This window comes from Cebidichthys violaceus, unplaced genomic scaffold (genome assembly GCF_023349555.1).
Source record: "Cebidichthys violaceus isolate CVI_PGR_0920_01 unplaced genomic scaffold, fCebVio1.0.p SCAF_4, whole genome shotgun sequence".
Taxonomy (NCBI): domain Eukaryota; kingdom Metazoa; phylum Chordata; class Actinopteri; order Perciformes; family Stichaeidae; genus Cebidichthys; species Cebidichthys violaceus.
In genome coordinates, this window is record NW_027176594.1 from 15,559,044 (window position 1) to 15,586,897 (window position 27,854).

The following is a 27,854-nucleotide window of genomic DNA, read 5'->3' on the forward strand; positions in this document are numbered from 1 at the left end:
TTACATAGAGCATCTCGTGTCAGGATGCTAAATTCATTAGCGAGGCATCTACGGCATGCTAGGGTCAGGACAGATATAGACACGGGCCTCCAAAACAACTTCTTCCCCACTTGACACTCTTGTTCAACATAATAGAGTTTGGCACTTTGGGATTTTTATTCATTTCAGTGCATTTATGTAGAGTTTGAGCTATCGGCTTCTACAGAAATTGTTAAACTAAATGACCTGTCTCAGCTCATGGAGGGTAGGAGTGATTTTCTTGTAACGCAACCAATTTAAGTTTTGTGCTCTTTAAAGAGAGATTAATTCAATAAAGTAGATTTCCACTTCCCAGAATTTAGCTTTTCTCATTTTTTCTAATCTGTTTTTGACTGGGCTAAAAGAATAGGATTTGATTAGAAAAACTATTAATCAAAGACTCCACTGCAGAATAAGGCCAGGCCTCTTCTTTTTGTTTCTAGAGAAGTGGCATGTGAAAGTTGTTCATCATTGTAAGCTTCAGACAGAAACACCCTCTGCTCTGCTTTTCTGACTCTCTTAAGAAGCATGCTTCTCTTCCACAAGGCTGCAAAGTTCAAGTTTGACAAATCAAAAAGATTTTAGCCGATTATTAAGCAAAGACATTCACTGATTGAGCTATTAGATAATTAACTTGACATATTTCCTTTGGCTGGGTACCTGCAGCGGTTTGTAAAAGCAGTCTTGCATCTCATACATTAAAATCATTCTGTGTAATCGTATAATATTACTTGCGGTCTACATTGGGTTGTGTGCTATGTATTAGTGACTCTGTGGTGACCTTATAGTAGTCTACTTTACTCTGCGTTTTGTCTCAATAGTATCGCCATAATATCCCCCCAAAAAATATATTGGATCCTATTACGTATCAGCGGTATTAAATGGTGTGTTTACTGAACTTATTGAGCTTCATAGTGAGACTTCATCTCCTGTGCTTCAATAAAAACTATTTATATTCTCTGTAAGACTTCCCATCTGTTCCCTATTCCTTTTCCTAATATGCAGCAGAAGTGTGGACTATATTGACTGTAACTTGGTGGTCACATGAGCCAGAAACTGGGACTTTGTAGGCCAGTTGAACGAATTTAGGACTCACCTTGCCCGCAAAGACCCAGTCTCTAACACACACCATCATGATCATCATCATCAGTCCCATCGCCGGGGACTCGGTGTGGAGGAAGCAACAAAAGGCTCACCAGTGGATCCTGGAAGTGTCTTTCGTACCACACGCTGTTACTTCCAGACGAAGTGATGAAAGAATGCGAAAGGAAGGGTTGGAAACCCTGCGATGTGGCCGATACATACCCATTGACCTGCTGAAGTAGGTGATGCTGATCCCGGTTTGTTGTGTAGCCTGTATACCTGCGTACCGCGCAGGTGTCAGCATCCCTGCGGCCGTATGGGGACTTCGCGTAAAAAAAAAGAAAAAAAGCGTCGGCTGTCTGGCTGCTCGGAGGGAGATCGCAAAGCGAAGTTGAACTTCAGCGTCCATCCACTGGCAGCTCCGGCACCACCGCCGCCCCAGTAATATCTGATCGCTCCGTGTGGCACGCATCCCAGATGGAGCAAGATTATCCTTTTGTGGGTTGGAAGGGGGGGGGGGGGGTTGGAAGAAGTCGGACAGTCCCCCCCAGGCATATATCTTTGCCCCTCTGTCCGGGGGAAAACATGCAGACGCAACAGTGTAGCGCCTTGTGCCAGTACACCCCCCTGCCCGCCCCCTCTCCTTTAAAAAAAAAAAAAAAATAACGTTTCTGCGTTTCCCACTGAGAGATCCCCGCGCGCACCAAGCACCGAACCAGTCACCCTATATATCCATCCTGGAAAGAGACAGCCGGGGGGGGGGGGGGGGAGAGAGAGAGAGAGAGAGAGAGAGAGAGCGAGCGGACCCCGCTGTAGCCACTGGCCATGCTGCAGCTTCGATATCATGAGCAGGATATTCCCAAACAGCTGGAAGGGAGCAGATATATGGTGCTGCGCCCTCGTGTTGGGCCCTCCCCAAAATGGACCGGCGCTAAGTGGTAACCTGGTTATTTTCAGCGCGTCACTGGCTCGTCTCCAATTATAGGTTTCCGTCGGAGGAGCGCGGCGATGTAGTGCTCCCCCCTCACCCCCCCCCTATTTCCAATTCTCCTGTCAGAGGACTTTTTTTTTTTTTTAACGGCCAAGGAGCGCTGCGCTGAGTAATGTCCGAGCATGTGTGTGTTTGCCTGTAAACTGCACACATTCCTGCGGTGTATCGGCTCGCATCGGCCCGTCCACATGCGCCACATGCAGGGCACCAAGCTTGCGTCTCCGGAGCGGCTCCGTCTGCGGCGCTCTTCGAAGGTGTTCCCCTCTCTCTCTATCGATGCCGTGCGGGCGGCTACATACATCCCAGGTTCATCACACCTCTCATGTTACACCTCCCTGAAATCAGCAACATGTTAGCGCGCTGCGACCCCTGGTGGCGGCGGCGCGCCACGGCACTCTACGATACGCACGTGCCTGTCAAAACACCACCTTTTTTTAATATTGTTTTATTCAGATCCCCGAGTGTGATCACGTGCAGCTGCACATCAGGGGGCTAATGACAGCGCGCGACGGCTGGATTATTTTAGATACATTTAATCAGCAGCTTCATTCCAGTACTTAAAGTTTCTAAATTATGTTATGATATTCTTTTCTGTGAGGTTCTATTCTAATATGACATTTTGCTTGATTTTCAATTACAATACAATATTTAGCTTTTTCATCTTCTTTCATTGTGGTACTTCACTTTCTATACTCTGTTCTGTTCTATTGTCTTCTGTTCTATTCTCGAGGTCACGCTCCACTTTTAGTGCCCGTGGTGACGCTCTTCAGTCAGCTGCTCCATGAAGACAAGAAGCCCACAACAATACCGGAAACTGGGCGGTTTTCTTTTCAAAATAAAATAAATCACTTGCTGTTTTCTGCTAAAGGCCCCGCTGTTTATCTAAATAACTACGTTTACTTGTTACGTGGTGTATTTTGGTGTCACGTTCCTTCTTCCGTGCACATTTTTATAAACGTGGGAACTTTACGGAACTAAAATATCTTGTAATTGAAGTTAGCGCTTCACCATTTTATTTTTTAAGGGTTTGACCGGAAAAGATGTTTGATTAAAGGCTAGCTTGACGCCAAATAGCAACGTCTGACTTTGTAACTGTCAGGAATAAGCCCGGCTTCTTATAAAGAACATATTTCATCCCACCAGCAACTGCAGGACGGATGTTCATCATCATCATCATCATCTTCATCCTCTCATTAACATCTGACACCCGGGGGTGAGTCTTGAGTCCGTCAGTAAATGTCATCGCAGTTTGAGCTCTGCGTCCAACATAAATAACCCGTATGCTTCCTCGTTTCCCTTAAACCGGTGCATTCTGAGTTTACTGATCTCATGAGACCAAAGCGTCAGAGCACGAGAAGCCAGTTCAGTATTGGACCACGTTTATTGATACTGAAATGACGTCAGCATGTGTTGAATGTAGAGCCAGAGACGTTTGCATCTGAGAGAGAGAGAGAGAGAGAGAGAGAGAGAGAGAGAGAGAGAGAGAGAGAGAGAATTTAAATACATTGTGTTTTAGGCAGAAAGACACTGAAAGTTATTGTATCTGTTGCTAAAGTAGGTAATTAAACACATCAGACATTACTTAAAAATAACAAGCGACAAGTCTTTCATTTACATTTTATTTACTCAAAGTATTGTCAGCAAAAGTAAGAGTCAAAGCCTCTAGAATAACAGCTTTCAGTTTTGATTTACTTTTGATGCCAGTGGCGGACTCGGGCTGGGGCGAAAGAAATAAAAATGGCACCAGCACACAACGTTTTCTTGCATAAAAGGACAGCCCTGTGTGGCACGATTGCCACGATGTGGCAGTTGTGTTTTCTAAAATGTTATGGCCACCTCTGAGGGAACTTCATCTCATTTTCTCTTCTGGAAGTTTTCTTCTTTTAAAGGCACCCTAAACGGCACAAACAACTTGTACGCTAGCCTTTCATATTAGATGTAATGTTATAAGTAGGCTACAATTATCAGAACAATACAAAAGACCGTGGAAGAAATTCTGCAAATGTATTTGGCGACCCAAATTACATCGCCTGCGACCCATCTATGGGCCCTGACCCAGTCTTTGGGAACGACTGCTTTAGAGGGCACTTTTCACCTTTTCTCCGTCGGAAGGGCACACTAGACTAGGACACAAGAAGTACTGTACTTAATGTACTTGTGGTTGAACTCAATCAAATGGCAACTGTAAAATGACTCGAATCACTGAAGCATTGTTTTAATTGCATTACTGAATGTCATCACAGAAAGTATAAAGACATGTTTTTTGTTTTTTTACTCTTCCCACAGACAGTTTAGCAGTAATTTGGAGCTCATGAATATTTGGTGGTCGGTTCATGCTTGTAGACGTGTAACTGCGATTGCTATTTCGGAGGCTATCAGTCTGCCCACACAGTGCTCTCTCCTCACTGCACCATGTGTCACCCTCTTCTCTCTCTCTCTCTCTGTGCAGTGCAGTGGGGCCAATAAGCAGCGGATGCGGCTGGCGCCCGGCTGCGGGCGGCCCTCTCAATGGTCTCTCCCACCATGAAAGCGTTGGTGGATGCCGCATGGGTGGTGTGGAGCATCGGGGCCTCCGTCTATGACTACATCCACACCAACGCCATGGAGGAGCGCATCCACGCCCTGGAGGACGTCATCACCATCCACCAATGTGCGATTGGACTTCTGTCCGCAGGCGTTTTGGTCCTCTTCACCTACATCCTCTTCAAGAAGCTCTGAAGATGCGTCCAAGAAGTGCGGTAAACACTGACCAGACAGACGAGGGGGGGGGGGGATTTTTACACATTCGGTACATGTTCTTAACACATTTTAATATTTTCTCAGGTTCAATACAAAAAAGTGTCAACCACACCATTATAGCAGCAGTAAACTGGTCAATTTGCTTCTTTGTTTTTTGAATAGCCCAACAATATATCAGCAAACCAGTACATCAGCCATCCCCGTCAGAAACCACTACACACACACACTGTACACTAGAGTATTTCAAACTCCATTTACACTAAGAAGCTGACAGTATGTGTCTCGGTAATTCCCCAATTTGCTAAAAGGATCATTATTTGTCATAACAAATTCTGCTTTATGTGTCGTTTTCATGTTTGCACTGATTTCCTCAAAGCCTGACTGAGATTTCGTGAAAAGCTTATTCCCCCTGAAACTAGTATCTTGAGTGTAGAGGAACTTTAATGTCTCAGAGGTCATTTCTAAAAATGTATTCATCCGTTCCATTCATGTGAACGCCATATCTCAGGAGCGCCATGAGCTAATTTCTTTAAATTTGGCACAAACATCCACTTGGACTCAAGGTTGAACCGATTAGTTTGGTGGTCAAAAGTCAAGGTGATTGTGGCCATAATGCAGGAAGGAATAGGCAAATTCCCCACAAATGTCAAATAGGATAAAATGATGACATTGTTGACAGATATGGATGTAAATTGTTACTAGAATTACCGCGAGGCAGTTATTTACTTCCTTTTGTCTTGGAGTGTCAGATGAAAGAAAACACATCCTAAAATCCCCTGTGATAGAATTGTATGGGTGTATTATTCATATTAGACTTCATGATCTAGTTATTTAAAGCTTTTTAAATAAACCTCTTTTATACCTCATAGTTAATACATTACTGTAGGTGCCACTGCTGGCACACACTACAATTTGAAGTTTATGGAAAGTGTTTTCATAAGCTGGCCATTGAAATGTTTCAGAGATGTCTAACTATCCCAGAGTGCTACTGCTACTGCTGCTTGATGTTTATGGATATGTTGTTTTAAGGCAGTATTTTGTACCATGAAAGTGGATCTAATCAATTTTAGAAGATAAAGATATGCGTTACAGTAACTTAAATGAACTTCACTAACCTGCAAAGAGGAACTGTTTAAAGTAGTAGTGCCTCAATGAGAACTAATGCTGTGTATCAAAAAAAAGAACCTGTGTGTTTATCTGTGTACATTTGTAATGTCACTGCCTCAGAGGGACCACAACAGAGAAACACCCCACAACGAAAGACTGTTTTAATATCGCCACAAGAGCATCAAAGCGTGTCCTCTCAAAACGCCAAAATACATGTGGAATTCAAATAAAACTGGACATCTTTACGATACAACATGTGACCAACATCAGTCTGGTGTCGAATGCAGCACAAACGGCTGTAAATGAAAATTTGTGAATTGGCACAGCTCCAATGGTCGACAGGACCGGGAGGAACACCCGCTTCTTCAGGCTGATGAACTTCTACCTACTACGCTGCTTGGACCCTTCGTGGCGACTCACAAGTGTCCGGTCTGCATCAGAGTGTACTTGGAAGTGAAGCTCTCCATGCTCTCCCCCTCCAGGAACTTCATGGCTCTCCAGTGGATCTTGCCGCAGTTCTCTGGCTGTCCGAGGGGTCCCAGCTCCTCCTGGATGTACTGCAGCCACAGATCTTCAGGGGAAATAAAAACATTTTAGATGATTGTTGGATAGAAACTTGGTATGTCCTCGATACTTGATTGAGAGGATATTGTGAATAAATATTTTTCAACTAATGCTACTTTTCCTTTCGACTCCTGTTCCTTTAAGGCATTTAAACTCTGCTCACCGTCATCTGAGGTACCAAACTCCTGCAGGGCTCTCTCATAGTAGTCTCTCAGACTGTTCATCTTTGGAGTCTCCTGGAAGAACAGACCAAAGTGTTATCACAGCTCAGGATCGTCTCGGCTTATCGCTAATCCAAACAATATCAAAGTCCACCATCTGCCCCCGTAATTTTTGGCAGAGTTTAAAGTCTTCTGAAACATTCAGAAGGGTTCAAACTACAGTCAATATTATCTGTTCTGCACCTAAATCCTAAAGACTGAGGTGCAGTTTACGCAAGAGCTTCCATGTGTGACATACAGTAGGTGCGATACGTACTTGTTCCTTCTCGATCTCAAGCATTCTGGTAAAAAAGGCCTTGGACAAAGGACGGTTTTCTTGTAAGCTACAGAAGAGAAGAAACAGAAGAAGTTGCTTTCTGTACAGCTTCGTCACAAGACACTTCTCAGGACTTTATTTTGCATTCCTCTAATGCTATTTATCATTCATCATCTAAATAAACAACAACATGAGCAAAGTGATTTATTTTTCTTTACCTTGTAAAGGTCCTCCTTGCTTTCTTGTAGCCTCCAGTGGAGTACGACCAATCAAGGTAGCTCTCTTTAATCTCCATGGAAACTGCCGCCACTGCAGACAGCAGACCTCTCTGGGGAACAAACAGCAGAACAAACTGTCTCGTTTCAGAGGCCAACACAACCGTGCGGGCGTAAGGGGCTAATCATATTTTCTAATTCATCTAGTATTCACCTGCAAGTATTTGTCGAGAGCGCCAGCTGACTTCAGTTGATCTGAACGCAGCGCTTTACATTACCGACCAGAGACGTAACATGACTTCTGCATACTAACTAATGACGACTGTTAGTTGTCATTTAAGAAATGCATAACTGTAAATGCCGTCAGAGAGATTTGGTTTGTTGCAGTGTTAGTGGACTACCTGGAAGACGGTTTCCGTCTCCTCTGGACTCTGGTGAGCCGCGCTCCACTGGACCTGCAGCTGCCACAGAGGTAGACTCTCCTGTCGAGACGGGACAGAAAGGACTTCACTGTTAGTATGTTTCCTAATCAGTACCGGGCTCAGCGGAGAGCTAATTAGCTTCCCGTAGCATTGAGCGGTGGTTAGTGGGGATGCACCAATTCAACCTTTTCGGTCCTGGTGATGTAGGCTGGTCCCAAACGGTCAACTCCACGTCACAATTGGGCTTCGAGATTAAGACTGATTTAAAACATTTTAAACCATAAAATTATGATTTTTATCAATTATGTAGAGTTATTAAAGTGCAGTTACACTTTAATGAATAAGCTGTATGCCTCTTTGTGTGGAAGTGACTTTGTAAAAAATACAAAACGTCCGTATTCATTTCATTTTAGATATAAAAAACATAGAACGTGGCTTAAATTAGACCCATGCTTGAAGATTCAGCTGCTGTTACCCCATTATATACAGACATTATAGACAGACCGCTGTTATTATATACAGACATTCCAACACGAGTCTGTATCCTCCTGTAGCATCTGAGAGACAAACTACCTTGCGCAGGTCAAAATGTCTGTGGAAAGTGCATGAGCGTCAAACATGGAGCTGCACCAGAGAGCACATCCACATCGTCTTCATTAATCTATCTTCTGCGCCGCGTTGTTATGGAAACATTGAATTGTTTGACGTAGCCCGAGGGTTTACACTCTTTCCCAACACTTCAGGAGAGTGTTTATCTCGACACAAAAGACCTGCCTAATGAGCAGCGTGGAGTAATCCTCCTCACACAGCTACTTCTCAAGGCCACAGTCTTGTGAAACAACCTCCACCCCCACAACAACCAGTTATTCTGCTCATTACTGTAGAGGCTCTGTGTCAAAAGTGTATTCATAGAAATACCGCATTGTATATTACTGCGATGTACTGTGCAACGATGTGAAGGGTGTCAGGGTGACGCAAAGTCAAGGAAAGAAATGTGTGGCTTATTGTTTTAGTTTGTTTTTTAAATTAAGCCACACATTTCTAAGGATTAGGTTATTATCCATCCATAGCTTATAATTATATTAAGAGTGTGTAGTTAAACAGTAATCCTGCCAATTTACCTGTCATGTTAAATGAAGATAACATGTGAGTGTGACCTCAAATGACAAATAAATACAAACTATTCATCTCTGGGCTTCGTCTTGCCAGGTTGCTTTAAGTGCCTGAAGCTTTCCTCACATAAAGAAGGAGGAGGAGGCCATTTGTGGATCTTTAATATAATGAGACTAATTGGGCCACTGAGATGGCCCACTTATATAGCAGTGCTGGTGGCTTTTTGTGTGTGTGTGTGTGTGTGTGTGTGTGTGTGTGTGTGTGTGTGTGTGTGTGTGTGTGTGTGTGTGTGTGTGTGTGTGTGTGTGTGTCCGTCCAAGTGTCTCCATCCTCCAAGGAGAACGATTATACTGGCGTATGTGCTCTGTGTAAGCAGAGAAAACTGCAAAACTTGATGCAATTGAGACCAAATGATGTAGAGTCAAATTTTGTGTGTGTGTGTGTGTGTGTGTGTGTGTGTGTGTGTGTGTGTGTGTGTGTGTGTGTGTGTGTGTGTGTGTGTGTGTGTGTGTGTGTGTGTGTGTGTGTGTGTGTGTGTGTGTTCGGTGTACCTTGGGATTGACGTGTGTGAGAGCCTCCTGGAATAGCCTGCCCACATCTCCACTCCCCAGCTGCATTAGCGTCTGCAGACTCAGGCTCCACGCTGACACCGATTGGCTGTAGCGCTGCATGGCTGCCATAGCAACGCTGGCCGCTCCCTCAGCCTCTCCGGTGGAGAGCAGGATGTGCAACTTTATTTGAAAACCAAAGAGAAAGTCAAGTTGAGATTTCCTCCCGTTTCCATTTACCCTTTATTATGTTATATTATCATGTCAGCTTTGCCTCTGCAGTTAAATACATACATCATAATTAAACAGTAGAGATCAACAGGAAATGTGGTCTGGCATTAATATAATAAAACTAAAAGTCCTTAACTAGTCTCAAAACCAAGATGGCTGCATGATATTAGACTTTTCGCACTCTTCTTATCGACCCTCTCCGATCTTGAACATCACTGTAGACGGCCGTCTGGTTGCATTTCGTTACGCTAGGATTCCCAAGAACCAGTAACTACCGACTCACGGCTTCCGATGTAAACATCGATCTTCTCGTGCCGATCCCACCTTGTGTTTTGAGTACCATTAAGGCTTAAGGGCCCCTACGAATGCATTTACACATTTCAATGAAGCCATTATCTCACCCAGTTCTTGTAATAATACTCCTTCAGCAGTGAGGAGTCGTGGGCGCGCTGCAGCACTCCCAGCAGCCTCTGCTGCCTCTGTGTGACACACACACACACACACACACACACACACACACACACACACACACACGTAAACATACACCTCCAAGAACACTGAAGCCTGTGACATTTTTTCCGTTGCTCACTCACTTACCTTTTCCTTCAGCTCTTTGACGTTGGTCTTTCTCTTCAGCCTTTCCAAGCAGAAGGTCACATAGCAAGACCACATGGGCTCTGGAGAGCACAGCACAGGTTTCTTATATATAGACACACATATTGATAATGTACAAGCAGTGTAATAATGCAGGGCACCCGTAGATTTTTAGAAAGCCAGATTTTAGATGTTCAAAAACTTAATAGGTTAAAGGACTTATTTTTATTTTTTTAATTGGTAAAAGCGGACGTGCCTCAAATTCAACAATGGAAACAACTTTGACAGGACGTGCGAAATAGACAAGGGAATTTAATTAATAAGTAATATAAAGTAAATCAGGGTTTGGTAATACAGCTACAACAACATTGTATAGAACATTTAGTTTTTCATATTGTAAAACTTAAACTCCACTTATTCTAAGGCAGATGCAACGGGAAGAAATGTGTCACTGCATCGTGATAAAACCTCAACTGTAATTTAAATTTGTACTGCTTTTAATACTTCAGTCTCATGTAGTGATTTTTTGCCTTTTTGAAAATAGCCCAAATAGCACCTACCGGTGTTGAGGCTCTTGACCCCCTCCTCGTACACCTGGCAGCAGCGCTCCTCTCTGCGGTTGATGTCCGAGGCTCGGCCTTTGGCGGTCTGCAGCTCCTCCCCGGCCCCCGGAGCCTCCAGCTCCCTCTTAGCCATGAAATCCCACGTCAAGCTGTCTGCTGTGTAGTTAGCCTGTAAGCTGCAATACAACGAGGAGGGGGGGGGGGGTACATTCATGCTTAGCAGTGAAGTCCTGTTTGAGTTGAAAAATGGGTGAGCAAGCTGGTGCCTTACTCTTGCAGGATGGAGTCCTGGAGCTCTTTGGTGAAGTCGAAGATAGCTGCTATGTTCAGAAGTGAGATGACAAACTCGGCTTCTGTTGGACAAAAAACAAAAGAGCAGTGATGCAAAAGGTAAAGGGACCAGATCTGCTGACGCTGCAGTCCGGTTAGCTTATCTTAGCATAAAAAGTGGGAAAAAACGGCTTGCCCGGCTCTGTCCAAAAGTCAACAAAAACACATTTGTATAATAATAGTTTTACGAGGGGGTATGTGTGATATCTTTGCCAAGTGAAAAAAAAGAAGAAAAAAAAAGAAAAGAGGAACAAAATAATTTGATAAATCCCAACCTTCTCCAATGCACCAGTAACTAAATGTAGAAATAAACCACATAAACTGACTACATTCTTGTTTAAATGAGGAAATAAAATTACAGGTATTTTTATTTTTCTATTTTGTGGGGGGGGGGATCAACTTAAAAAAAAAAAGCCAGCCTACCTTTGAGTTTCCCTGTAGCATCTTTGTACACAACCTCAGCCAGTTTGCCGCTGAGGATCTCTGGAGAAAACTCATATTCACCCTGGAAGCAGTGAAGAGGGGAGTATTCAGGCACCGAATACAAAGCCAGAGCTTCTGTGCATGTATGTATTGACTTTTAAATGTTTTTTCAATGACTTTCCACTGTTTGAGTTCAATCTGCAACACACTCACCAGGTCCATCTCGGCTTTCTCCAGCTCTTCCTTCTGCTTCCTCAGTTTCTCGCAATGCAGCAGCTCCATACGAAAGTACTGACACAGAAGTTGTTGGAGACAATTGGAGGTAAATATTTGACGAGTACACAATCATAGCTCTTCCAACAGCGGCTACCGCTCCTTTTAGACTGAATTTCGTTCAAACAGGTTTCATTGTTTGAAAATGGATGCGATAGCGCATTGCTTCTTTTACCTCCTGGTAGACTTTCTTGTTGTCGGGATGGAAGCGCAGAGCCCTCAGAAACAGGTGTCTGGCACTTTCAGAGGAGTTTCGATCCTCCAGCTCACTCTTGGCCGCCATGATCCACAGGACTTAAAGGGGGGGGGGGGTACAACGTCACTGTTAGTCACAGTTAATACTGACTTTGTTACAACAGATTGAAAAGCACAATCCTGTGTACCTGGTTTGTCGGGGTGTATAGCAAGCATGGATGAGAACACCTTGCTGATTTGGCCTTTGGTCGCCTGGCGAGAGAAACCCAGACCGGAGATCATTATTAGAACGAGAACACGCGGTGTTGGGTCCAAGTTGTACTTAAAGCAAACGGTGAGATAATGACATACCCATTTCTTACAGAAAGCCACGTGTGAGAGCCAAAGCTGCACATCGTCCTGTGGGGAAAGAAGACATGTCACTCAGGTATGATTCAGTAAGTTAAAACTAACGATAAAGTATTTATATCTCATTATGTTTAGATTTTATGTGGAGGGAAACAAAATGGATAAGAAGTCATGATTAGTTTGATTGAGAACAAATCATTCCAAATAAAATTGATAATTTGTAATAAGTTCAGCTCATTTGGCACAGTTAATAGTCGATGCAATGCTTCCATTGATAAACTCCAACGATACAATATATAAATGCTTTGTACAGTACCTTCCACTTATTTGTTGCTCTTCTGAAGACGCTATTTATTCGATGGATGACGGCGAACTCAATCTCGTCTCTTTTGAAATGGTAATGTATGTGCTGCAAATGCAAAGTGCGGCACGGTCAAATGGTGCAACATCACCTCAAAGTACACGTACGTAGGTAGCTACGTTAAAAGGTTTACGGCAAGAGTAGAAACAAAAATGTGTCTGCCATCAAATGAATCCCATCTAAAGTGAATATTAGCATTACAAGCAAATCACTTACCGCTCTTCTCTTCTTGATCAGCTCTAAAACGTTGATTTCATACTGTAAATAAATTTTTTTAAAAGTATGTTAGTGTTCATAGCTTGTATTTATTTATTAATTAAAAATAGAAAACAATACATGTGTAACATGATAAAAGCACCCTACCTGAATGTATGCAATGAAGTCCTCTTTGTTTACGATCAACCTGTGAAGCTTGTATTCCAGAGCCGTTGCCCTCTTAATTATGGATCTGAAATATTAATAATAACAATAAAATCTCACGAATCAAAACTGGGCTGTATAGTGTTGTACATTTGTCATTAGACCCACTAATATCAATGACACAGTAATAGTGTTTTTGTCAGGTTTCTCTCCATATTTCTGCCAGATGTCGTCTTACTTGACTTCTTTCTTGGTGAACAGTCCCACTCTCTCCAGCTGCTCCAACTCGGGGATTCTCTCCTCAATCCGGTGCTGAACGATCTCCGCCATCTTGACGACGCGGCCGTTACGTGTTCAGGTCCGACTGTTATTTGGAGTTATTAAATTGTATTAATGTCAACGTTGTACTGAAATACAATAAGACTGTAGCCAAGTAGCGTGAGTCTTTCCTCCACACATGTGTGGAAGTTGTGATTGGCCGCGTTTCCGGTTCCGTCTGCAAATAGCTCCGACGGGAAACACGATCAAGCGCGAGTGACGAAGAAGCAAATTTAAAGCTGCTACTGATTCAGGAGTCAAATATATAGACACGCACCATCTCTACTGGTTTTAAATGGCACGAAATAACAAATATATTAGTATGTTAGTGCAGCACTTAATAAGTAAATACTAAATTGTTGATGGGGGGATTGTAATGGAGATTTGAAAACAACTGAGTTAATTCCGAAAATGTATTTCGAAATTGTTATTGAACCTAATCAAAGGTATAGGAAAAATAAGCAAATATTCCCGAAAAAGCAGCAGCACCCAATGCTTACAACGAGGATAGAAGTTAGGTCGGACTAGGACAATAGCGGCGCACGGCTAATTCACCGGCGTTAACGTCCTTTTAACGACTCTGGTAAAGGCAAAGCTAACTTTAATAATTAAAACGATATTTATTAATATTTTAAGTGAATTTGTATTGGAACGTTAGCTAAAAACTGCCAGGTTGGGAAACCACTCCGTTAAGTCTCGATTAATAGTACCACTTTGATCCCACTTTGTTGTACTGTTATTATATAAGATAAAGGTCAGATCATTGTTATTTACACAAAATACTTTTCCAAAATACAAAATAATAGTGGCATACTGTGGCATATTAACTGCATCATAATCATATCTTATACAATCACGTTCTCATCAAATGTTGTTGTCAAAGCCACACAGGAGTCGGTTTCAGAAGGTCTGCCATATTTTCAAGGTGGACATCTGTAAATAAAACAAGTATTAGAAAAAACATATTCACTTTTAGACCAGTTTTAAACGTCTTTTCAACGGAAAGATGCTGACTTGGAAATTACACAGCATAATACTTTATATTGTTTGTATATTGCTATAAGCCAAACAACAATGTTTTGACCGTTAGCAGCCTCGCCCGCATCGTGAGCAGCCTCACCCTAAACACAAGTGTCCTGCTAAGGATGCAAAGTGTCGCTCCTGTGGAAAAGAAGGCCACTACTAGCAGATGTGCCTTGCTGGTAAAGCCGTTCTTGGTATTGAGGAAGAGGAGGAAAGTTTCTTTCTTGGCTCTGTGACATCTGATGCTGATCCATGGACTGTTGATATAGACGTTATGGACAAAACTTTCACTTTCAAACTTGACACCGGAGCGGATGTCACTGTTGTGTCACAGTCTGTTTTTAACAGCATTTTTTCCAATGCACAGCAGCCTGTGCTCCAGAAGGCAGAGAAGCCTTTGCTTAGTCCAGGACGGATTCCTCTAGATGTGTTGGGATTCACCAGACTTCTGCTGAGGATAGGAGCCAAGCAAACCATGGCAAAGGTCCATGTGGTCATAAACTTGAGCGTGCCGTTGCTCGGGTTGCCAGCCATTGAGGCCCTTGGCTTACTCATTCGTGTCGACAGCATAGATATGGCGACCCTAAAGTCAAGCTACCCCAAGCTATGCAGTGGCCTAGGTGAGGTACAACAACCATGTGCCATCAAGCTTAAACAGAGCACCGTGCCATTTTCTTTGAAAACCCCCAGGAGAATTCCACTGCCGTTGATGGGGAAAGTCAAAGAGGAGCTCCAGCACATGGAAAGTCTGGGCATCATCAGCCGTGTGGAGGGGCCAACTGATTGGTGCGCTGGCATAGTGGTCGTGCCCAAGAAAGATGGTGAAAAGGTGCGTTTGTGTGTGGACCTGACCGGTTTGAATGAGTATGCGTGTCGAGAAAAGTACATTCTGCCGTCAGTGGAACAGAGCCTTGGTACGCTTGCCGGAGCAACAATATTCAGCAAACTAGATGCCAACATGGGGTTTTGGCAGGTTCCACTTACTGAGGAATCAGCCAAGTACACAACATTTATTACCACGGTTTCACTTTAACCGTCTTCTATTTGGCATTGCCTCAGCACCTGAGCATTTCCATTGTATGATGGCTTCGGTCACAGAGGAGCTAGAAGGCTTGGTCTGCCACATCGATGATGTATTGGTGTGAGGGCGGGATCAAGAAGAGCATGACGCTCGGCTCCATGCTATGCTACAAAGACTGGAAAAGGCAGGCATCACCCTGAATGTGGACAAGTGCGAACTCTCGAAGAGCGAGGTGGTCTTCTTGGGTCGCATCATCACAGCCACAGGCATCCGCCCTGATCCAAGGAAAGCAGAGGCCATCATGGAGATGAAGGCGCCCACAAATGTCGGTGAGTTGAGGAGTTTTCTCGGGATGGTCAATCAGCTGGGAAAGTTCATTCCTCACTTGGCGGATAAAGACAAGGCATTTCGTGACCTTCTTTCTAAGAAAAATTGCTGGTTCTGGGATGTGGACCAGGCCACGGCGTTTGAAACGCTGAAGAAAGCACTTTCTTGTCCTCCTGTGCTGGACATGTATGACCCAAACAGAGACACTAAAGTATCAGCTGATGCATCATCATATGGCTTGGGAGGTGTTCTTCTCCAGAGGTGGGAGGAGGAATGGAAGCCTATTGCATATGCATCGCTTACTCCAACAGAACAGCGATACGCGCAGGTATAAAAGGAGGTTCTGGATCTCCCATGGGCCTGTGAACGGTTCCGTGATTTCCTGCTCGGCAAATGTTTCTGCCTGGAGACTGACCATAAACCCCTCGTCAACCTGCTGGGATCACAAGCACTGGATCTTCTCCCGCTGAGAATCCAGCGCTTCAGGATGAGGCTGTGCGCTACACTTACTCCATCGAGCATGTGCCTGGAAACTCACTTTGGACAGCGGACACACTGTCAGTTCCACATACATGGAAAATCTGAGGGAACAGCTAAAAGCTGACAGTGTCTGCTCACGTATCATGACGCTGTGCACAGAAGGATGGCTCGTATATGCAAGACAGGAACCTGTGCTAAAAAGCTACTGGCAAGAGCGAGCTACACTCACAGTGAAAGATGGCTTACTGCTAAAGGCTCGTAATACCTTCAGTGATGCGGAACGATGTGCTAGCCAAAATACACGAAGGACACCTAGGAGTGGTGAAGTGCAGTCTGTGTGGTGGCCTGGACTCCGTGAAGAATTTAAGTTTAGAAAGCATTCCGAGTATGTTTAATAGCACCCCTAGTGGTGGATATCTTATGCCAATGTTTATTTATAAGTTTTAAGCCAATGGTATTATTATATAAAATGTCAACATGTTTAATTGTAGAAGTGTTAAACCATAAAAGCATAAACATTGAATATTTTAAACTAAAGGTATAGTGTTGAGCCATGAGGGAGAGACAGGGACCTTTGAGATAAGCTTTTCAGATTTGTAAGCGACCATATGGTGATGAGTTTGGAGAGGCCGGCTACAGGAATGTGAGGAGGTGTGAACAGCGGGGGAAGGAGACGTATTGATCAAGCAGAGATGTTGGTGAATACAGCCCTATGAAACGGGGGGGTTCGCTCTAGATGAGGAGGGGCGGACCAGGCCAAGGAGGTCAACCGAGAGTGGACACTGTCCAAAGCCAGGAGGGAACAGTTGGATTTCAGCCAATCTCAAAGCTGATAATGGACTTTTAAAGTTTCAGGCGGGGACTTTAAAGTATAAGACATTGTTGCCGAGGATCTCTCTTCAGTTCTCGTTGCTGGCCACTTTACAGGTAACCAGAGAGGTGGGCTGTTGGGTGGGGGCGCATTAACTCTGATCCGCGGAACATATTCTATCGATAGTGTACTTCAGTTTGTAATTGTTTAGCTTCTGTTAGTTATTAAATACTTTTTGATTGTAAATCGGAACCAGCTGGTTATTTGATACGGCTCTGCTGACGAAAAGTACAGTAGAGAGCGTGACCTGCGGCCTTCCTGCGGGAGAGGTAGATCCCCAACAACTCCGAAACGAAATTCTGCTCAACTGCAGGACATGCATAAAGGAGCGACAAAATCACAAGTAGCCACTCATGTCATCAGAACGCCCTGCAAGACTATGGAAAAAGTTGGGGGCGGACCTGTTTGTCCTGGGAGGCAAATCTTATCTGCTTGTCGTTGATTATTTCTCAAGGTATGTTGAGATTGCACCATTGTCTCACACCAGGTCCACCGACGTCGTTGACCCTTTAAAATCTATTTTTCTGATGTCGGATAACAGACCACAGTTTTCTGGACAAGCCTTCACTTCCTTTGCAGCTTTGTATGGGTTTAGGCATGTTACCAGCAGCTCGAGGTTTCTGCTTAGTGACGGGGTGGCAGAACTAGCAGTTCAGAACGTAAAGAATCTACTGAAAAAGGCAGGAGACCCCTACCTTGTTCTGTTGGCCTATAGAGCCACACCACTTCAGAGTGGTTATAGACCAGCTCAGCTCCTCATGGGGAGATGTCTACGCACCAAAGTGTCACAACTTCAGCCAGGCTTTAGTTTTTCATTTGTCTGTCTCCTGTTTTGCCACACTAACTCTCATGTCATTTCAGAATCTGCCACTCCCTCCTGCTCTGCACTAATTGCTGATTTCATTTCACCTGGCCTGCCCCGCCTCCATACTCACCTGCTCCTCATCAGCAATCAGCCCCTCAGTGTATATGTACCGGTCAATTTCCCTCTGTTCTTTGCCAGATTGTCTAGTGTGTTTCCCTAGCTATCCATCAACCTGTCATTGTGATTCTGATCCTGATTGTTCGTGTATTGACCTGCCTTTTTGGACTTTGGACCTTCCCTTTTGCCTGCTCCCACTGGATTTGTTTGCCACGCGGGTTACTACCTGGTTTGACATCTGCTGGTTATTAAACCCGGTTTCTACACCTGAACTGTTTTCTGTGTCGTGCTATTGGGTTCTTGTCTGTCGTTTTGTGAAACCTGACACAAAGTGCCAACTCTTCCTTCTCAGCTGGACCCTACACTGCCTTACAGTGTCATGTTCGCTTGGAAGGAAAAGGAGGAAGGGATATCAGATGCTGAGAACTACAATAGGCGTCACCGTGGCAAAACTCTGTGTCTTGTCACCAGGAGAACAGGTTTGGGTAACTGATGCAAAGTTATCTGGAACTGTGCTTCAGAACCACTCCACTCCAAGGTGTTGGTGGATCTACCTCAGGGGGTGCTGAGACGCAACCGCCAGCACCTGATACCTCTACACACATCTGCACGAGACAGATGTTCTCCATCACAGCAACGAACTCTAGAGACTACTCCTGAGCAGACTCCTGTGTCTCCTGCTGTGATACCCCAAGTCACACCTGCAGAGACTCGATCTAGGTCTGGGAGAGCCATAGTTAAACCTAGTAGGCTTAACCTGTGAACTTCTAAATGAAAAAGAAAAGTTTAATTTTCTAAAAGTGTAGTTTTGAGCACATGTGAGAAATGTAAATGTATGTTTGGTTGAATAATCACGGAGGCTATGTTAACAATTTTCTTCCTTTCAGGATTTAGATAGGAGCAGACCTTCTAAGGTCTGAGGAGACAAAGGCAGTCTACCCTTTGCTCTCTAGAAAGAGGAGATGTGGTATTTGTTATAAATGTATGTTGGTACAGATGTTACAAGAAGCTGTACGTGTAGGGACTTAGGACCCAGGGGAATGTAGGTGAAGCATGGGAACCTGGGAGAGAGTCTGTATCATGACTAACTGGCATGTGGAGTTATGTCTCTCAGCTGAGCTCCCTTTCCTCTTCGATTTGCATATTTTTTGCAGCCAGATGTTTCTCTGGCGCCCTGCGTGTATGATTTGAATAAACGATGACAGTGTCAATACATGCAAGAGTCTTGAGTAAATAGGCCTAGCCTATTTTGAATTAGGCTACATGAATTAAACAGGTGTGTTTCTCACTAACACATCTTTTTTGCTCCTAATCTACACAATTTTCATATTCCCTACACTAAAGATTTACGACTGATCGTAATCTACGCATCCTGTGGTTTACTTCCTCTAAGGTAAACATTCTGTGATTACTAAACACAACCCCATTCAGTTACAGCAGACATATCATATAGTTTTGTCAAACATTGAATAAAGCACATAAGAAAGTCACAGTAGAAAAGTACACAATAGATTTTTCCATCACAATAAACAACAACATTATGGAGAAAAAGTCGAGAAAACGTGTGCTCATGAGACGCTCATGTTTTTTGCAGGACAGTGACGTAATATCTTCATATCTGAAGACCCCAGGACCTTTTCATAGCCTGGGCTATAGCCTCTGCTGCTTATCTTCCAATCAACAGCGCCGTTGGACGGAGACGGTTAAAGCGCAGCTGTTGTTCCAGTTTACTTTTCTTAGCCCACATAACTGGATCACGATTTAACCTGTGTTTGTTTAGTAGCCTACACGGTGGAGTTATTTTCTTTTCCGTTTTTTGTTGTCTTTGCCAAATTGTCATGGTCTACAGAGGGACGATGAGGAGGACCTGGAGTAACTGGTATATAAAAGTTACTTCCCTTTTATACTCATTACATACAAATGCAGTGTTCGTGTGTGTTGTGTCAATGTGCAGTTTTACAGAAATCCCAAAATCACAATATTTAATTTTCAATTATTTCAATCATTTAAATGTCATTAAAGGTCAAATTCAAAATGCCTCCACATCTGAAAATAAACTTTATGGTGTGAAGATACACTGGTAGAAATGTTATGCATCTTTCACAAAACGCATAATAGGTTTGTTTATTCGCTTCACTATTATCAGCAAAAGGTACTTCAAGTTTAAAAAGTAAAAGTACCCATAATACTGCAATTTTGTTGTTTTATTATCATATATTGGATTAATGTGTTATTATTACGGATGCATTCATGTTTAATTTGCAATTTACTTTTGTAGTTGGTCGAAGGGAGGCTGATTTGAACTATATATGTTTTACATAGTTTTTTTTCACCATGAGCATCAAACAGAGGATGTCTGCTTCATACTTCATATAGATGAGCTTGTCACTGCTCTGACGGATGTCACGTTAGAGCAAGGCGATTCAAGGCGATTCAAGGCGATACAAGGCGATACAAGGCGATTCAAGGCGATACAAGGCGATACAAGGCGATTCAAGGCGATACAAGGCGATACAAGGCGATACAAGGCGATTCAAGGCGATACAAGGCGATACAAGGCGATTCAAGGCGATTCAAGGCGATACAAGGCGATACAAGGCGATACAAGGCGATTCAAGGCGATACAAGGCGATTCAAGGCGATACAAGGCGATACAAGGCGATTCAAGGCAATACAAGGCGATACAAGGCGATACAAGGCGATACAAGGTGATTCAAGGCGATACAAGGCGATACAAGGCGATACAAGGCGATTCAAGGCGATACAAGGCGATTCAAGGCGATACAAGGCGATTCAAGGCGATACAAGGCGATACAAGGCGATACAAGGCGATACAAGGCGATTCAAGGCGATACAAGGCGATACAAGGCGATTCAAGGCGATACAAGGCGATACAAGGCGATACAAGGCGATTCAAGGCGATACAAGGCGATACAAGGCGATTCAAGGCGATACAAGGCGATTCAAGGCGATACAAGGCGATACAAGGCGATACAAGGCGATACAAGGCGATTCAAGGCGATACAAGGCGATACAAGGCGATTCAAGGCGATACAAGGCGATACAAGGCGATACAAGGCGATACAAGGCGATACAAGGCGATTCAAGGCGATACAAGGCGATACAAGGCGATACAAGGCGATTCAAGGCGATTCAAGGCGATACAAGGCGATACAAGGCGATACAAGGCGATACAAGGCGATTCAAGGCGATACAAGGCGATTCAAGGCGTAGGGCAGTAAGCGCTCTCAACAGCAACATTCAGTGTCTGCCCGGCCGATCCGGCCCTAAATGTGCTTTGTTACATGTCTCCCCGAAATATAAAGTTCAATCTAGACAAAAATGGCCAAAACAAGCTTCTACTTCAATTATTACAGTGACATCACCAGCGCTTTTCTAAAAGGTCTCAGATTTTCACCTTAAAGAGCTTGGAGCTGCGGTATAAAAAAGGCGGAGCGCTCGTAAAAAAAGCCTCTGAAGGTTGCTGGAGTAGAAAGTACTACTACTTCCTAAGGAAGTGAAGTGGAAGTATAAAGTAGAAGTATAAAGTAGCATGAAATGGAAATACTAAGTATCACAAATTGATTTAACCTATTTAGTTACATTCAACCACTGACTGCACTCTCTTGTATTTGTATCTTTGTATCTTTTACTCTTGTGTATTTCACCACATGCTTTGTCTACAGGTTGCCTTCCTTTCACAAGCGTCACATATCCAAGATGAACTCAAAAGTGAGCATTCTCATTTTCCTGCTGGTTGTGATGGGCATCGGACTGTTTTGGAGAGGATACGTCACACCATACTATCCGCCTTTGGATATAAGACCCTGTGCTTGTGACCGATGTTTATTTGAAAATGATACGTTGTTTATGCACCGTTTCAACAAATTTCCTGAACCATTTTTGTCAGTAAACTACAGTCTCTCAAAGGATAATTTCAACTGGTGGAAGGTAAGTTGTGACCTTGCAATATAACAGTCTCTCAAACTGCAGTTCAAATCAGGATCAGTAAAATACAATCACATTCAACAGTCACCATCACTGTGGTGGCTAAACTTCAGTTCTCAGTCTGGTCATAGTTCGACCACTCTTTTTCAATGTGGGCAGTAGAAAGGTCTCTGACTCGTATCCATATGCCGACTTCTTTATACAGTGGGAAACTATTTTACAGACTACTCACAGAACTCATCCTGGGTTCCCTTCATCAGAGTCAAATCCCTTGTTTTGGCACATGTACTTAAATCAAATAAAAAAATCAAATTTTTATTACGATCAATCATCCAGCTAATTCCACTGAGCAATTACAATACTCGTTGTCGTGTTACGGTTTAATACAAATTTAATTAATTTTCTAGGTTACACATTCTGGACATGTGCATTGAGCAATTTTATAATATCCAATTAACTATCTGACCAGTAAGATGCATTCAGTGGAGTGCAGATCTTTGCCAGGTGTGTCTGCAACAACCACTACTGTATCTGCCCTTTTCACAGCAGCCATTTTGACATGGCGTAGCACAATAAACACAGGTGTTTTTGATCAAATTATTATTCAATTTAGTATGTTACGGCCATTCCACAAGGTGAGCTACCAATGAGCACACTACAGGTAAGAGGAAAAATATGTATTTCAGATTTTGGGGTGTACTGTCCCTTTTTATATAACTACAACCTATTAATACAAAAGGAAGGTTCGGGGATGCACACACCTGTTATCCCTTGTGGTCCCTACTGGCTTAGTAGTAGCGATTGAGGAGTCAGCAGGCAGCCCTGTGGAGCTCCACTACCACTGAGGTAGTCTGCCTGTGAGGTAGTCAGTGATCTAGGAGACGGTGGACATGTCTACCCCCACCACCCGCAGCTTCTCACTCAGCAGCAGTGGTTGGATGGTGTTGAATGCACTGGAGAAATCAAAGAAAGTGATTCTCACAGAACCACCGGTTCCCTCCAGGTGCGACTGAGCTTGTTGCAGCAGGTAGATGATGGCGTCGTCCACTCCCACATGAGGCTGGTATGCAAATTGCAGAGGGTCCAGTGATGATTTCACCTGCGGTTGGAGGTGGGCCAAGACCAGCCTCTCCAGCAACTTCATCACATGAGATGTGAGGGCAACCAGTCGGTAGTCTTTGAGGCCAGATGGAGTCGTCTTCTTAGGAACAGGAACCAGGCACGACATCTTCCACAGCACCGGGACTTCCTCATGCTTCAGGCTCAGGTTGAAGAGGTGTTGCAGGACATCAGACAGCTGGATGGCGCAGGTCTTCAGGACCCTGGGGCTAATGCCATCCGGTCCTGCAGCCTTGCATTGGTGGAGTCTCTCCAGCTGTCTCCTAACCTGGCCAGTAGTCACAGAGAGGGGGGGAGGGTGGTCATGGCGTTAGTGGTGGAAGAGCCCTTTGATGTTGAGGGCTTTGTGTCCATGCAGCTCCCCAGAGGGGGGATGATTTATACTAAAAAATAATTAATTAAATTAACCTTGATTCTTTATTCCTTCAAGGAAAAAATAATACTAATATTAATCATTTGTGCATTTTACAATATGAAAAATATATTTTGGCTTACAATCACTGCCAAGTTATTTGACCAAACGTGCAGTTTCCCTACTTGAGAAGGACCCGAAGGATTTTAACAGGATTTCACTCAATGACTCAACAACTTTTCCTCCTTTTATTTTGGTAGGTTCAGCATATTAGTTTGTTCAGTCACTAAGCCATTAAGCCATTTTAGCCATTTAAGCCTTTGAAGCCATTTTAATCTTTCTAGGTGAAAAACCAGCTGCCTCTCAAGACTTGTAGACTCGTCAGTCCTGCAGAGTCTTATCGCGGCTCTCGATACCATGCGATCTCTGTCAGTGTGGTGTTTGTCCGATTACGGACCTTATTTACTGCGACACTGTGTCACTGTCTGCTTATCTAGTGTTCCAGGCAGAGTGGTTCCGCCCTGTTTCTTTTCAGAATACTCAGATTGTGTATATTGATTACTTTACTAATTGCTTTACTTATTATTTTATTTACAAAAATCTTTTAAATTCTTTTTCAGTCCTTTTATATTGCTTCTATTTACATAAAAGAAAAATCCTGTTTGACTTGACAATCACTGTGGTGACAATTTGTTTAATCGGTACAATTCATGTGGTTTAACGGTATGCAATGTTTGGTGTTTCTGACAGCGTCTACAGGCTGAAAAGCATAGTTTCAGTACCTACAGAAATAAAGTGGACAGGATGTTTCAGATGTTCCCAGCCAGTGCTTATGTTGAAGCATCCAGCCCTGACCGCTGCAGGACTTGTGCTGTGGTAGGGAATTATGGTAATTTGATAAAATCACATTACGGACCTCTAATAGATTCCCAGGACGTTGTCATAAGGTAAGAGAGTCTAGACAAACATGACATTTTTTTTCCTTCAATGTCACAAACTAAAATCAAAGTCAAAATTCACACCTTGTTTTTCCTGACAACTACAGTGACATATGAAATATTTCCCTTTGTACTTTTTAGAATTAACAGAGGGCGTACGAAAGACTATGAAGCAGATGTTGGGACCAAAACAACTCATCGTGTCATGTATCCAGAGAGTGCTGTGGATTTAGATAACACCACTCGTCTTGTGCTGTTTCCATTTAAGATACTGGATCTTGACTGGGTTATGAAGGCCCTCAGCACAGGATTTTCTGGAAGGTGAGTCGTGTTTTTCATTTCAGTTTAAGTCAAGTTGCTACGGTCCATCCTCTGAAGCTGGCGTTCAATCCTGGTGAAGTCACCCAGCGGTAGGGAGTGAGGCGAACGGACCGCAGGGTGAAATTTAAACATTAGCATTACTACAACTATACTGTTCTTACAACTAGCTAACCCTCTCGCTGCGCTGTATCCTATTAAGTTGTTCGGTTGCAGAGCAGGACTGTGATAGCAAAGGCAAAACTTGTCAATCAAGTTTGATCACACCTATTCTGATCCAAGGTCAATTGAGTAATAGCAGTCCGGAGCTGTTGTGAAGGCTTTGCAGAGGGTTTGGACTACCTCTCTAAATGAGGACACCAACTACAAATGTGGCAGCAGAATCATTTCAATGAATGCTACTAACCTAGCATATTCCTCTGCATTCCCACCACCACTTTTGTGGTAATAAGCGTGAAATTCTACTTCAGCAGCGTATTCTCACTGAAGGGCTCAGCAAAGGCACCAAAAGTGTCTGTGACAACTGATCTTCAGTTCCTAAAACAACTTGCACCTGTCACGAAGCAGAGTTTCCCAATTAACATTAATCCATGAAAATTCTTGCAGCATAATTTACATAAAATGCAACACAAAGTGCCAGTGGTGATGTTTCCTTCGTGTAGGCAAGGCAAACAAGCAGTTTCATAGTGTAAATGCCTGGTATATCATTTTACTGACAAAAAATTTACATTTGACATCATTTGATGTTGACTTTAACATGTCGTGCTTTTTTCAACAATACAGTCAATCATCAAGGCCAACAAGGATTTGGTTTGTGTTATTTTGTTAATGCATTCATTGATAAACTTTATTGGCTCCAAAGGTAATGGTTCATAAAATATGTTTAAAGACTAATTCTGATTTCAAAACAGGTGATGGTCCTTAACCCAGCTTTCATGAGGTACGTTCATGACGTGTGGCTGCAAAAGAAGGGCAGCTATCCATCCACTGGCTTCATGACTTTGGTTCTTGCCTTGCATATTTGTGACGAGGTAGGTTTATTTTTAAATTGAGTGAATGTCGTTACACACTAATGATTGACAAGAGGATGCTAATGACGATGAAGAAAAAAGCATGTAATCTTGTGTCATTTAGCGAGATTTATTAACGCTTTTACCACATTATCTGTTTCTAAAATTGTTTACCTTTGTTTTCCCAGATCCATGTGTTTGGTTATGCAGCAGACAGTGATGGAAACTGGAGCCATTACTGGGAAAAACTCATGAACAAAAACATTAAGACTGGACTACATCCTGGAGATGAAGAGTATAAAATGATCCTCGAGCTAGCTAAGCATCAAATACTCAAGTTTTACACAGGTGGTGATCAGCATTTAACGTGATTGTAGTGGGGAATGCTCCCCAGAGAAGGAAGTGTAGGGTTGTGAACTCAGCCCTCAGACTAGGCTCCGCCCCTCAATCAGTGCCATCATATAAAATGCACCTGTGGTCCTGGCCTCACTCCTTTTTGGTCCCTGGGACTCTGTGGTGGCTCATAGTTCACCTGCTGCTGTTTTACTGGCTCCATTTAGCTTGTTTTGCTTCTGTTTTGCAACTTTTGGCTGTTATTTGTTTTGATGATTTTCATTAATTCCTTTAATACATTTTCGGTTAATTTTTACGAAACACATATTCGTCAAAATATCGGTAACAAATCTGTGAGCCCTTAACAATTCTACACCATATATTAGGGTCGTTAAGCTTATAGTTCCCAGGGTGTAATTCCCCAGGTGGCGTTGTTGGTTCCCTTTCATTTCCCCCCTACGGCCCCGCTACATATTCAAGCCTTGATAGTGAATCACTTACAAAGCAAAACAAGACTAAGAAGGCTTCAGGAGACATCTCTTCTCAGACTAACTCGCCTGCTGCACACGTTAACCCTTTCCAAGATTAAAAATGTGAGTGATAAATCATCCACAATCGAATGGAGAGGGAACTAAGAGTACATGTAGTTAGTGATCCTGTTGATGTTGGGGTTTAAGCTACTGGTTCAGCGACATTAACCACAAATGCCTTCGAATTATACGTTACATCACAAGTGTTCTATGCTGCTGTGTGTGTGTGTGTGTGTGTTTTTCTCTGTGAACATAAACGAAGTGGTGAGTTCAGGGGAAAAAAATTTAAATGTTAATTGAAATTTGAACGAGAGCGTTTTACAATGCACAGAGCATTGATTGTCTCTGGAAAAGTTTACAACATCTTTTCACTATGTTATAATGTCTTTACGAAGTCTGTGGAAGCTTATTAGAAGTAAAAGTACATGAAGCTTCAGTTTTTCCAAGGTTTAAACAAACAATGATCTTTGTGTTTATACATGAAATGTCAAAGTTGTATTCACAAGATGTAAATTTTGAAGTAGTGATTGATCGCTTGCCTGTGTTACTGATGGTAGAAACACTGTGAAATGATAAATATCTATATACGTGTATACGATATAGATGATATAGCCAACTGTAGAAGTGTCTTCATGATTGTGACAAAAATATTCTAATAACTGAAGTAGACTAAAACACGTTGGGTTAATGGTGAAGTATACTGGACCTTATGAAATGTATTTAACTGATGTAATAACTGAAGTTTTTGCGTATTCTTTGGTTTTTGAAGCACTTTCCTGTAGTCGAGCCGAGTGCCATATAATGCCATCATATTGGAGAGAAGGGAGACATCTAGTGCATTTAATAAACTGTCTGTATTTGGGGAGTTCATGGCTGAGGTTTCCTTTGTTAAAGTCACCAAGGACAACAACTAAGGAGTTCGGGTTGGTCTGCTCCACACACAGTATCTGGGGTCTCATTTATAAAACAGTGCATATAGGATTCATACTAAAAGTGTATGTGCGCTCACAAGCCACAAATGGTACGCCAACAAAAAAATCTGACTTATAAAACCTTGAGTATGCCTGCCTCTGCGCAATTTCCTTTTATAAATCCCAAATCAACCTGTAAATGTGCACAGCTGGTTCAGCCTCACATCCCGCCCTCTACACGCCCACATTCAACCATAAATGGTCAATGCAAAGCACCTCATGAATGTTGATGCATAACCATGAGCTGCTGATCAGTGAGTCTTAATGGAGAATCACGGAGACTACCAAGAGGAAGAACACTCGTTCACTCCCAATTCTTCCATTTACGTATATGAACAGTGCCAGAGTATCTATCGTGCAACATAACACATCACGAGTGTCACCATAGTATTTATGTTTACAGCAGTCAGACTGATTG

At 43.0% G+C, this 27,854-nt stretch overlaps 1 protein-coding gene, 1 long non-coding RNA gene and 1 pseudogene across 3 annotated transcripts; 2 read left to right on the top strand and 1 right to left on the bottom strand.

The window, feature by feature from the left end:
• Positions 1-3,157: 3,157 nt before the first annotated feature.
• On the top strand, positions 3,158-6,612 carry LOC137885148 (uncharacterized). 2 transcript variants are annotated; one of them, XR_011104788.1, is made up of 3 exons: positions 3,158-3,305; positions 4,542-4,830; positions 6,059-6,612. It is a non-coding gene; the product is annotated as an uncharacterized lncRNA (long non-coding RNA). The 2 variants fall into 2 exon arrangements; XR_011104787.1 differs by having other exon boundaries at positions 4,542-4,825.
• Positions 6,085-13,438, bottom strand: utp6 (UTP6 small subunit processome component). The gene is made up of 19 exons (XM_068727298.1): positions 13,194-13,438; positions 12,959-13,043; positions 12,812-12,853; positions 12,551-12,643; positions 12,238-12,285; positions 12,075-12,138; positions 11,867-11,985; positions 11,632-11,709; positions 11,419-11,500; positions 10,937-11,018; positions 10,663-10,841; positions 10,106-10,185; positions 9,910-9,987; positions 9,281-9,460; positions 7,596-7,676; positions 7,198-7,307; positions 6,980-7,046; positions 6,666-6,738; positions 6,085-6,509 (listed from the first exon to the last, which is right to left on the bottom strand). Exons 1-19 carry the CDS (start codon positions 13,283-13,285, stop codon positions 6,355-6,357), a joined length of 1,788 nt encoding a protein of 595 aa, XP_068583399.1. The 5' UTR covers positions 13,286-13,438; the 3' UTR covers positions 6,085-6,354.
• Positions 13,439-19,642: 6,204 nt separating this feature from the next.
• LOC137884934 (CMP-N-acetylneuraminate-beta-galactosamide-alpha-2,3-sialyltransferase 1-like) lies at positions 19,643-27,330 on the top strand (annotated as a pseudogene).
• Positions 27,331-27,854: the final 524 nt, after the last annotated feature.